Raw genomic sequence first — 12,123 nt, forward strand, 5'->3', positions numbered from 1 at the left:
ACAGGCAGTCCACCTCCAGAGTGCACACCTCTGTGCGGTCCAGCGTGCCCTCTCATCCAGTACAGGGAGGGGTGATGTGAGGCACAGTCTCCGGAGATGGAAGGGCCTGTTAGACTGGGAGGCAATCTGAGGTCTTCAACGACGTTTCCCCACTGTGTGGGTGCTGGGCCCCATGAGGACGGTCCGCCAATCTGGTTTACATTTACTGAGGGTAAGAGATTCAGGTGTGTGTATTTTCTTTTCTTTTTTGGGGGAAAATTCATGCACTGGGCCTCTAATATCCTATACTTGGAAGTTTGTACCTTTTGACCCACTTCACCCATTTCCCCTCCCTCCTTCCATGTCTGGCAATCACCAGTTCTTTGTTTTTATGAGTTTGCATGTTTTTTAGATTCCATACATAAGTGAAATCATATGGATTTCTCTTTCTGACTTATTTCACTATATAACATAATGGGTTCATAGGTCATCCATGTTGTACAAATGGCAAAATTTCCTTCATTTTTGTTACCAATAATATTACTGTGTGTGTGTGTGTATGTGTGTGTGTGTGTGTGTGTGTGTGTGTGTGTGTGGCATATACATACCACATTCATCCACAGGTTTCCAAGTCTTGGTTATTGTAAACAATGCTGTAGTGAACATGGGGGTACATATATCTTTTCCAGGTAGTGCCTTTCATTTTCTTCAGATAAATACTCAGAGGTAGAACTGCTAAATCATATGGTAGTTCTGTTTTCAATTTTTTTGAGGAACCTCCATACTGTTTTCCACACTGGCTGTACCAATTTACATCCCCAATAGCAATGCACAGGATTCCTTTTTCTTCCCTTCCTGTTCACACTTGTCATTTGTCTTATTGATGGTGGCCTTTCTAGCAGGTGTGAGGTGATAGGTCCTTGTGGTTTTGGCTTACATTTCCCTGGTGAGTGATGTGGAGCACATTTTCATGTTCCTGTTGGCCTTCTGTATGTCTTCCTTGGAAAAATGTCTATTCACTTCCTCATCCCATTTTTAAAAAAATCAGATTGTTGTTTCTTAGTAATTGAGTTGTATGAGTTAATATATTTTGGATAATAACCCCTTATCAGATATATGATTTGAAAATATTTTCTCCCATTGGTAGATTGACTTCTCATTTTGTTGATGTTTTCCTTTACTGTGCAGAAGCTTTTAGTTAGGTAGTTCCAGGTTTTTTGTTTGTTTTTTGTTTTTGTTTTTTTGGTTGGTTTTTTTTTTTTGCTTTTGCTGCCAGTTTATCCTATTACTATGGTAATATCTCAGAGCAAAATCGATACCCCAATGTTATCAAACAAATTAAACATCACATTGAGGAATGTTTCAGGTGCAAGAAGGGGGAGTCTTTCTTAACTTTATTAATTTCTACATCATCTTGAGATCAATCAAAGGCAAAAATCAAGAATCTTAAGAATTTCCCTTGTTTCTGTTCACCAAAGCACAGGCATCTATCAAAACATATATAGAAAGCAAACACTTGAGGAACATTAAAAGTGCTTTCTTAAATGTACCTTCAGCAGGAAACATTGAATGTATCTTCTTACTGCTTTCCATAACAGTGCTGTTTAGGGAATTAATATACCATTGTTAAAATGAGCCTATAAGTCCCCGCCTTTCCCCCCCCAATTTCTCCTGACGTACAGCAACCCTCCCGATTGGAACAGCTCCCTGTCTATAGTAGCTCATTAAGAACTAAACTCTGGTTATTTAGAGCAAAATGTCATACTGGAAGAAGTTTTCCTAATAAGGAAGAATGATGTCATGTCCATGGAGGGGGGCCAGGTTTCCTCGGTTTGTTTTGTTTATATTAGCCAAATTTCAGGGGGAAATGCGCTAAGCATGAGGACTGCCGGCTATATTTAGCCAAACTCAGTCAGTCCGACCAGGAGGCATTTTTTTAAAGTTATACATCCCTCAGTATACCATAAGATGTTTTTCCAGGCATCTTGTTTTTATAAAGCTTGAGCAAGCATAAATAATACTCTCATTAACATTTCACCTTTTACTTTGAGGAGGAAGAAAGTGTCTGTTGCCATCCCTCTTTAACTTGTCAGGTTTCTCCAAGATAATGACTTTTGGGCCAAAAGAGTAGGCATTTAAAGATAATACCACGGTTCAGGAAATTGTATTTACTTCTCAGGGTGGACTGACCAAAAAGGCAATAGTGAGAGAGAGGAGTCTTTTGTAAATAAGACATACACGTTGAACAGTACCCACTGTCTGGCACTGTTCATTCCCAGTTCTTCTCAAACCCCCTAAATTTACTCTAAATGTAATAACAAGCTGTGCATCTTAAGGTAAGTAGGCTATTGTTTTTGTACTTCTTCATTAAGCCTTTCATTCAAACACTTCTATAAACTAGAGGGGGGGAAATCAAATTTGTACCCTTATTTGATTGTAAAACCTTGACTTTGTAACTTTTTTTTGACATGTTACATCATTTTTATTTTGCTCTAATACATAATCCAAAGCTCATCCTGTATTTCATGTGAGAGAACATTCAAACTGCCCCCACCTTGGAGCCTGCTACCTTTTGCCTTTCCCCTCATGGCTTCCTCCCCATGGCTGGTTGACATCCTTGCTCACTGCAGCTAGTGGGGTCAGTTTTCCCATATAACCTTGGCCTTGCGGTGCCATATGAGCCAGTGAGGCTTGCTTAGGAAGTGGAGTCTGCGCGTGTGGGAGGCGATGGAGTAGCACTGAGGGTGTCCCAAACAGCCCCACTGTGGGTGAGTGTCTCAGGAGAATGGAACAGTTCGAGACACACAATCAGAGAGTAATGTCTCATATTACTTGCTGGGAAGTCAACAAATACGGAAGAAAATGGAGGGTAACTTTTTGCCACTGTCATGGACAAATCCGTCACCACCTACCCCAGAGATCTCAGATCCTAAGACTGCATTATCTGTTCCAGTGGAGCAGGGCCCCAGGGGGATGGCTAACAGGATAAAAGCCTTGTGAGAAGAAGGGAGGGAACTTTTGGAACCAGCCAGGCCTCTAAGGGCTTTGTCTAGTAGAAATACAATATAATGTGGATAAAAAATACCAGCCACAATATGCAGTTTTAACTTTTCTTTTCCATTCCAAAGGAAAAAGAAAAAAGTGAAATGCATTTTAATAATGTTTTATTTAACCCTATGTGTTAGAAATAGTTTCAACATGTAAGTAAATGTAAACATCAATGACATCATTTTATACTCTCTTTTTGAACTGTCTTCAACATCGGGCGTGTTTTATACTCAGCGCACCTGAATTTGGACTGGCCACGTTTAGAGTGCTCAGCAGCCATAGTGGCTGGTGGCTGTCCTATTTGGTCAGCACACTTCTAGGGGACATAAAATTAGGTCTATACCAACCTTTATGCTCCAAACCAGTGTAGCAGAAACAGTGGTCAACTCCATCTTTTCATTTACAAACTATATGGCAAGAATAAGAGCCAATCCCAGCAGTAGATACGTAGTTCATCCAGTGGAGTCTGTTGAGTACCTGCTGTGCACCAGAAGCCCGTCTAGGTCCTAAAATACAGCCATATACAACCGCAGAGAAAAAGTCCCTCCCTGAAGGCACTCACCTCCCAGAGCTGGAGTGGGGTGGGGTGGAGTGGAGTGGTGCAGAGGGCCGGGCATTCAGGAAGAAAGTATAAAAACAGATACATAAAGACAGTGATTCCAATGATAAATGCTGTGAAGAAATAAACAGGATAAGGAGGTAGAGTGAGACAGGAGCATTCTTCTTGCTCACTTACGTATTAAATGCGTCATTTAGGAAGTGAATGGGGCTGTGTGATGGGAAATAGGTTTCAGTTCAGCCTTAGGCAAATACTTCCTCTAATTATCAAAACAACTATTTCTTTAAAGATAATTTCATTATTTAAAAAAATCAACACCCAAACAAAGCAAGCAACTGTAGAACCTGGGCTCTGTGCACTCAAAGCCCAATGGCATCTCTCCCTCAGGATTAGCCGACATCGCTAAAATATGAAGCATGGCCTAAACACAGTGAGACTGAACTTAGGAAATATTTTGTTGTTGTTGTTTTAACTGAGGCAAACAGATTTAAAAATCTTTATCTTTTGTTTCATATTTGCTTAAGTTTCAAAGCTAATTACTTCCATGGAATTTGGTCTCAATTATGTGCACGACCAGTGAATGCTGTCCAAAGAGTAGGACTAACTACACTAAATAATCTAATAAATGTATTGGATACGACAGTTTTGTGGGTTTGTTTTGTTTGTTTTTAAATATTGGTATAAAGAGCAATAGAACTATCATATATGGTGTGGGCAAAGTTAGATTTACAGTTGTTCATTTGGAAATTAATACAAGAATTACTAAATATTATAATACAAGAATAAATTCTGTTTTCATGTACTCATAGCTGTCAATCTACTTTCACCAACCTCCGTAGTGTATCTGTGCTTATTGTGTATGGGCTAGCTTGGTAGGAAACACAAGAAATGGTCATTGTATTCATTTGATGCTGGGGAGGGAAATTGGATTAGGATGAAGGAAGTATGAAATGAAGATCTACTTTTCAAGGTATTATGTATGTTTTGCCTTTTAAAGGGCAGACATTTTTTAATTTTAATGAAATTCAGTTGATCAATTGTTTTTCTTTCATGGATCACACTTTTGATGTCTCATCTAAGAAATCTTTGCCTAACTTGTAGTCATAGAGATTTTCCTCTGTTTTCTTCTTGAAGTTTTATAGTTTCAGGTTCATATTTAAGTCAAAGGCTCATAAGTGTGAATTTTTGTGTAAGATGTGAGTTGTGGGTTGAGATTCACTTTTTGGCATATGAAAATCCAATAGGATTTTTGTTTCGAATTATTTATCACATGCACTTTTAGAAATAGGATTTAATTTCAAAAGAGAAATACAGTATAGAAATGCAGTCTGCACTTGTTGGTTATGAGTTCAGTTTTAAAAAGAAAAAGGTTAGTTATGACTGCTATATTGATTTTCAAGATGTATCACTGTGCTTTAATTCTCTAAGCCAAAAAAGTAATATTCTGTTGGCCAAAAGATTGTGTTGATGCCTTGTATCTTCAATCCATTTCATAATCAAAATGATGGTAGTATTACCGGGTAAGCAACTAAAAATGTTACATGCCATTTGTCAGGGTAAACTTGAACCAGACATTTAAATCAGCTGAAGGAAAAGAGGTATAAAGGTAAATGTTCTATCTCCAGGAGAGGGTAGGGATGCTGGAAATGAAAGGATATAAATTAATTTGCCTGTACTAGAAGTCCTTATGGGGAGATGATGGAAAGGAACTCTTTCGTATCCCTAGGTAAGGAATGAAGCCCTGCCACCAAAGACACAAGTTGAATTATCAATAGATGGTCCCCAGATTGCCTTCCAAGAGGAAGTGGGTCTATTTAATGCTTTTATTTTGTTGCACTGATTAAACCTGAGGCTACACACACCTTCTTTGCCCTTTATGGGAGTTGGGGCCAGCCTCTCCAGATACATGCTGAACAAATGACTGTTGACGTGAAGATGCATTAATATCTAAGGTTCTTGCAGACCATTAAAATGCATGAATAATGTATATTTGAGGAAGGCTATTTTTTCTTTTCTTTTTGCCATTCTGAAGTTTAGGACCATTTGAGTAATAAACTAAAGAGAGAGAGTAATAAACCTCTCTCTCTCCAAGTGTTAGATCAGAACTGGAGAGAGAACTGGAGGAGAAAGGAGATGTGTTGTTGGGCCAATAAGTTTGCTAAAACTTCCCCCTTGAGTTCAGTGGCTGACCTACCCATCTGCAGGCAGCACGGTACAGCTCACTGGGCAGACCCCCCCCCCTCCAGAGATGGGGAGAAGAAACGCCTCTCCCTGTGAGCAGCAGGTCCAGAGCAAGCAGAGGAAGGGGGCCTGATCTGAGCCCATTCCGACCAAGCGGGGAGAGAGGCCACAGGCCAGGAATGCTCCTCTCCGGAAAGTCCCTCCGCGTGGAAACACAGTGAGGGGTAGAGTGCCTGCTCCTTCAGTGCCTAATCTCCTACTGATGCATGCTACACAGTCATCATTTTTTAAAAAAATATATTTTATTGATTTTTTTCACAGAGAGGGAGAGGCATAGAGAGTAGAAACATCAATGAGAGAGAAACATCGACCAGCTACCTCCTGCACATCTCCCACTGGGGATGTGCCTGCAACCAACGTACATGCCCTTGACCAGAATCGAACCTGGGACCCTTCAGTCCGCAGGCCGACACTCTACCCTTGGAGCCAAATCGGTTTCAGCTGCAGTCATCATTTTTAAAGCCAATAGAATGATGTTCTTGAAAGACAAAAAGACAGAAGTTCACTCTATTAATTTGTTAACATATACCACAAATGATTTTAATGTCTTCTGACATTTTTAAAGATTCTATGGATCTTTAATTTACCCTTTTGATATATTTGAGATATCAACAAATGTCCATGGGAAGAAAAAAAAATCACTAGTAAATTCATAAAGTTGATATCTCTGTACTTATAGCTATTACACTAATCCTGTTATATTCAGAAGACATCAACAACAAAAATAATAACATTGGTGCCCTGGTAGGAACTGTGCTTCTGATATTACAGATGTGTTTACTTTACAGTGGACATAGTCAAGATAGAGCATGTTAAGAAGTCAAATTAGGAATTCAAGTGTAGCTAAATATACTTTGTATTATTTCTACTCAGTGCTAATCCCTCAGACAATAATACCATCATGTCCGTACACACGGATGATGCGCTGTGTTCCGGGGCTGTCACCGGTGGGCGGTGGTGCTGCGTTATTGTTCCTATGGCGAGGCTCATCCTCAGCCGAGGGAGGAGGCAGCCCTGGGGAGGCCTGACCACTCTGGAACGTGGCTTTCCTTTGCTCTTTGGACTGGTCACCTGTACTCTTGTTAGAAATGGCTTTTTGGTTTAGCTGTTAGCGAAAGCTGGAAGTCCATACCTTGATGTCTTCCTCGGAGAGACTAAGAGCAGAAAAACCATGTTATCCGTTTAAGCTCAGTCCCTGGCCTCGGGTGCGACACGTGGACAGACTTTGCTATTTCATTGCTGGGCAGTGTGGTCCATGTGTGGCTCTCACACACCTCCTGGGCACATCATCATACATACTGTACCCTCAAGTGGCTTTTTCCATGTATACATATGGAAAGACCACCTGATGCATACATATCTGACAGTACCATCATAAAAACCCAATGTGTACAACAAACTTCATTAGTGACATCACTTGGAAAAGATGAATAAAATACAGTAAAATAAGCCCTTTTACATCCGTACATTCTACCAAAAGGCATTTCAAGATGCTACACGGTTTTTATCATATTGAGATGGTCATAAATACCGTATTGTGGAAGGCTCCAATTGCTGCAGTGCCAGAGTCCACAGTACACAGTCATATATAACCATGTTGGAAACTTCATGCAGCTATGATACATTCATTTCTCTCCATTTCTTTCTTAAGAGTCATTACATTTAAGCAATTGGGTTGCTTTATCTAAGAATTATGTTCGTCATTTCTCAGAGAGGGAACCTCATTTATTAACCGTTCTTCCCACGACACATTTGGACGGACTTCATTTTCTGTTGGGAAGATGCGATCTGCCTCGTGAGGGGAGAGGGCAGCACGGTCGTGCGGCATCTGTCTCATCCGCTGGCCTCTAAGGAATGTCAAAGTCAGTTGGTCAAAGGCTAAGAAGGGTCAAAGCCATTTAAAATGTACAGCTCTTCTTCGTGGTCCCAAGTCTCTTAATTCATGCTGCTAAGTGACGGCTCTCGAGCTTGCCAAAATGCATTTTTGTGTTTGTTTTTTTTTTCAAGAACTTTGTCCTCTCTTTGGATGGGAGGTTAAAATTGGAGCTTTGTGATCTGACGAGGTGGGGCCTGCATTCACACTCTGGGACCCTTGGCTGCGTATCTTGGCCACTGACATTAAACTAGCAATGGTCAGCCTTTAATAAAGAATAAATTACTCCTCTGAGTATCCAGGTCCAAGTGTGCATGCCTGTCATCATTTCCTCTCGTGAGAGTGAAATATGTAGAACATGTCATTGGCAGCTTTTTAAGTATTCAGGCATGTTTAGTTGTTCAGTGATAGGTCAATATTAATAGAAGTCTAAAAAGTCATCTTTATAAGTCAGTGTTGTTCATCGTGTGGAAGATACTTTTTTTTTTATTTTTTATTCCAGTACATTTAAGTGATGAAGTCTCTCAGGAGATAGAGTAACATAACTTAATAATGTTCACATGTCCAATACTGAAAGACTACAGAGTGGATTTCAAAGCTTGTGGGCCTTTAAAATGTATTTAAAGGGACTATTTAAAAATAGTCCAACTTTCAGAAACAAAGCTATTCTTTGAGTTCAGTTCCAATTGCTGAAGAACCAGTTCTCCTCTTATTTCTTTACTAGAGGCCCGATGCACGAAATCCGTGCAAGAGAAGGCCTTCACAGCATGGCCTCAATCCCTCTCCCTCGCAGCCAAGGCAGCTGCCTCAATCCTCGCTCAGCCGCAGTGGCTGCCTGGATCCCTTCCTCAGAGCCTCGGCTTTGCCCCAAAAGGACGTCCACTCTAATTAGCATATTATGCTTTTAATAGTATGGATTTTTTCTACAGTGAGCATTACATTCTTTGGAGGAGAGCCTCCCTAGTGACTTCAAACACAGGGAGTGCTTGTGCTCAGGCTTCCAGAGTATTAGGTGCTATCTAAGTCGGCAGCACTATACCTTTCTTTACAATGCGACTTTCTTTAAAATGTAAGCTTCTGGAATTGCATTTATTTTAAGAATTATCTAGTTATAATTTACACTAGAGACCCAGTGCATGGATTTGTGCACCAGTGGGGTCCCTCGGCCTGGCCTGCACCCTCTTGCAATCTGGGACCCCTTGGGGGATGTCAGAGAGCCAGTTTGGGCCCGATTCCTACAGGCCCGATCCAGACAGAAGGGAACCCAATCCTGTGGATTAAGCATCTGTCCCCTGGTGGTCAGTGCACATCATAGTGACCAGTCGTTTGATCACTTAGGCTTTTATATATATAGATGTTTTAAGATTTTTATATATTGTAACCATCACATTAATTTTTATTTGCACAAGGTTAAAAAAAAGTTAAAACTACGAGTTTAGATGACTATAAAATACAAAAATAAGACTTCTGCCCAGCTGGTGTGGCTCAGTGGTTGAGACAGGAGGTCACAGTTTGATTTCTGGTCTGCATGCCCAGGTTTTGGGCAGGATCCTGGTTGGGGACAGGCAGGAGGCAACCAATTGGTGATTCTCTCTCAACGATGTTTCTCTCTCCCCCTCTCTCTTCCTCTCTGAACTCAATTTAAAAAAATAAAAAATAATAAAAAAACTTCCTCTACCTCATTCTAGTCTCACTCACCAGAGATAAACACTCTTTTAACTATTTGTTTTTTAGTCTTTCTGGTGATTTCTTTGACAACTTTATGAATAGTCTATGTATTCATCCATTCAGTGATTGATCCACTTCAGATAATGCTATTAGATTAATTTTTAATATCATTCTTACCAGCAAGATGTTCTTGTCAGCCTTTGGTACTAACAAGCTGTTAATTTTGTGACATTCTTTTCCAGTGTCTATAAAATAAGGAAATTGACAGAGTTGGTTTCCAAGGCCACTTTCTTAGAAGTATTAGAGAGATTTAAACGAACTTAGCTTGAAAGAAAAAGAAAACATGGGGGGATAGGAGGGAACAACTATTTTGTGCCTGGAACTCTGAGATAAACCTGGTGTAAGGGTTAGATCAGATGCCCAGACAGCATCTCAGTTTTAAAAGTCTCTCTCTTGTCTGTCATCTCCCCACACGGCTTCAGTTTGTATGTATTGGTTTCCTTTTTGTAGGGTCTTCCTTCCATGGCAGCCAGCAACTCTGGGGGATTTTTCCCTAGTAGACGGCTGTCAAAGGACAGAGGACACACTCCCCTGTTGTCTTCTGTCTGAAAAATCCTGATTGGCCTGGCCTGGCCTGGCCTGGACTCAGTACAGGGCAAGACAACGGCAGGCTTACAGTGTGAGTGCCCAAACACAGAGTTAATAGAGCTGTTGTCATAATCACAATCTGCATGTCTTTTCCACACAAACCACTGAAAACCTACTTCTGTCCCGCCCTGCACGGATCCGTGCAGGATTTGCTATAGGCATACAATGAAGAGCTAGCCCTGGGTCTCATCTCATCATCTCAGGAACTCGGACCAAGGGTTGGAGATTTGCGATAGGCAGGCCCACAAGGAACAGGGAACAATGGTAGATAATAAAAGCAGGTGTCTCCTCCTCCTGGAGTTTCAGGCAGCTGTGGTTTTCGGAAGGAACTCCTTCACTTCTCCTCTGAGTCCTGAGTCATCGCTTGCTTTTATGAATGCTCACCAGCCAATGCCCTTTCGCATTCTCCTTCCAGCAATAAAGGGCGACCTTCCCTTACACGTTCTTTAACTTCCTATCAGCAGTTGAGAACTCCTAGCAGTATTTTCGCAACAATTGGAACAAGTTCAGACATCAGGCCTTCGGATTCCAGCCCCAGCCCCAGGAGTTGGCTGCTGCCTTGGTAGTAACACTCTGTTGGGTCTTTATGGCCCGCTACACAATGGGCACACCAGGAGACCACTTCCCCTTTCTGCCCCGGGACCCTCTTTGTTATCTCTCCTCCCCTCTCTTTCAAGACACAGTCTATGCCTTGAAAGAGTGGCTGTAGCGCATTTGCAGTGATGGGGGGCAAGGGGCCCCACTAAGGCAGAGACTTGCCTGGAGATGACTCAAGTTCTCAGCAAGTACTGAAAATATCCCAAGGCCTTTTCCTCAAGGTAAACACCAACTTGGGGCATTTTTGACTGATAACCAAATAAAATGGAAAATGGGCGCTGGTACAGGGTGAGCTGCCGGGGACACCAGAGAGTGCCTCCCGGATGCCAAATTAGGAACTGTGCTACCAGGTTCACAAACTCTCTCATATGGAGGATGGGAGTTTCATATTTTGGATACGAAAAAGCCAGATGTAGAAGTACTGCCATTATTATAAACGAGCTCTGATTGTCTCTCCTCCCCACGATCCCCATGAAAGGACACCTGGCAATCTCTTCGCAGGTGTTGAGTGACATCCGTGTGCAAAGCACTGTGGGAATCGCCAGGAACACAAGCCTGGCTCTGGGGGACGTGGCTGTGGGTGTGATCGTGTCACTGCTGGGCCCTTGCAGGGCCATACCGGCCTTGTGGACAGTGGGCCAGTGGAGGGAGAAGGAGTTGTTAGATGTTTTTAGGAGGGGCTTTGAGAAGAGATAGACGTTGAAAGAGGCACAGAAGGATCGAGACAGCCCCGGTGGATGGAGAGAGATTGTTGGGAACAGAGGGCAGTACATGAAAAAGGCTAGGAAGGAAGAAACCCCAAGGTGAGTTCAGGAGACAATGAAACTAATCTGGGAGAATGGGAGAGTGGAGAGAGAGTAGGAGTTGGAGATAGATGTTAGGGCTGCCTTGGGCCAAATATTAAGAATCTTCAAATATTAGACATTTTTAGGGGAAAACTAGATTGGGGTGAGAGGGAATCTATTTTAGACATGCTAAGTTTTGAGGTGGAGTGGCATGCTTGTACTAGATAGAAATAGGTATATTTATTGGATGTAAGAATGGAGTTTTGTGGGAATATAAAGGGGGGAGTTGATACTGCAGATGAGCACAGTTATGTTTCCATTTATGTAGTAGCTGCTAGAACCCAAATCTCTTCATATTTTGTTCCATTTTTGGTTTATACAGCACTTTATGTTGTTCTGCCTTATTTGTTTATAATTTTTTGGAGACTGTTAATGACCCCCAACTTAAACAATGCAATGAAATTCTCCTTTAGCTCAACCTATTGTGAAACCAAAAATAATAATCTCGGCTGAGATTGGACTTTGTGGCACAAATTGTGGTTTGTAGGTTATGGTTGTTATTGTTCCAGCAAATAAGTGTAATTTAAAAATCATTTAGATGTAAAGCAAATGTTGCTGAACAAACAAATAAACAAAAAAGAATTGGAATTCAAGGCTGAGGTTTGGGTTACAGACAAAGTAATGCTGGTAATGCTGTTGACCCCTTGTACCAAGAGAAGGTACAG

General features: G+C 41.4%; 2 protein-coding genes across 4 annotated transcripts in view; one reads left to right on the forward strand and one right to left on the reverse strand.

Annotated features, from left to right (window-relative positions):
* The window catches only part of PALLD (palladin, cytoskeletal associated protein), a 386,711-nt gene that overhangs the window by 322,821 nt on the left and 51,767 nt on the right, over positions 1-12,123 (forward strand). The window lies entirely within an intron of this gene.
* The window catches only part of CBR4 (carbonyl reductase 4), a 92,608-nt gene continuing 84,591 nt past the window's right edge, over positions 4,107-12,123 (reverse strand). Inside the window, exons 5-6 of the mRNA XM_084883752.1 lie at positions 9,546-9,613; positions 4,107-7,674 (exon numbers count right to left, since the gene is read on the reverse strand). Coding sequence (XP_084739878.1) covers positions 7,591-7,674; positions 9,546-9,613 — 152 coding nt within the window. The 3' untranslated portion in view covers positions 4,107-7,590. The remainder of the gene's footprint in view (positions 7,675-9,545; positions 9,614-12,123) is intronic.

Source organism: Pipistrellus hanaki, assembly GCF_964339955.1.
Source record: "Pipistrellus hanaki genome assembly, chromosome: 5".
Taxonomy (NCBI): Eukaryota; Metazoa; Chordata; class Mammalia; order Chiroptera; family Vespertilionidae; genus Pipistrellus; species Pipistrellus hanaki.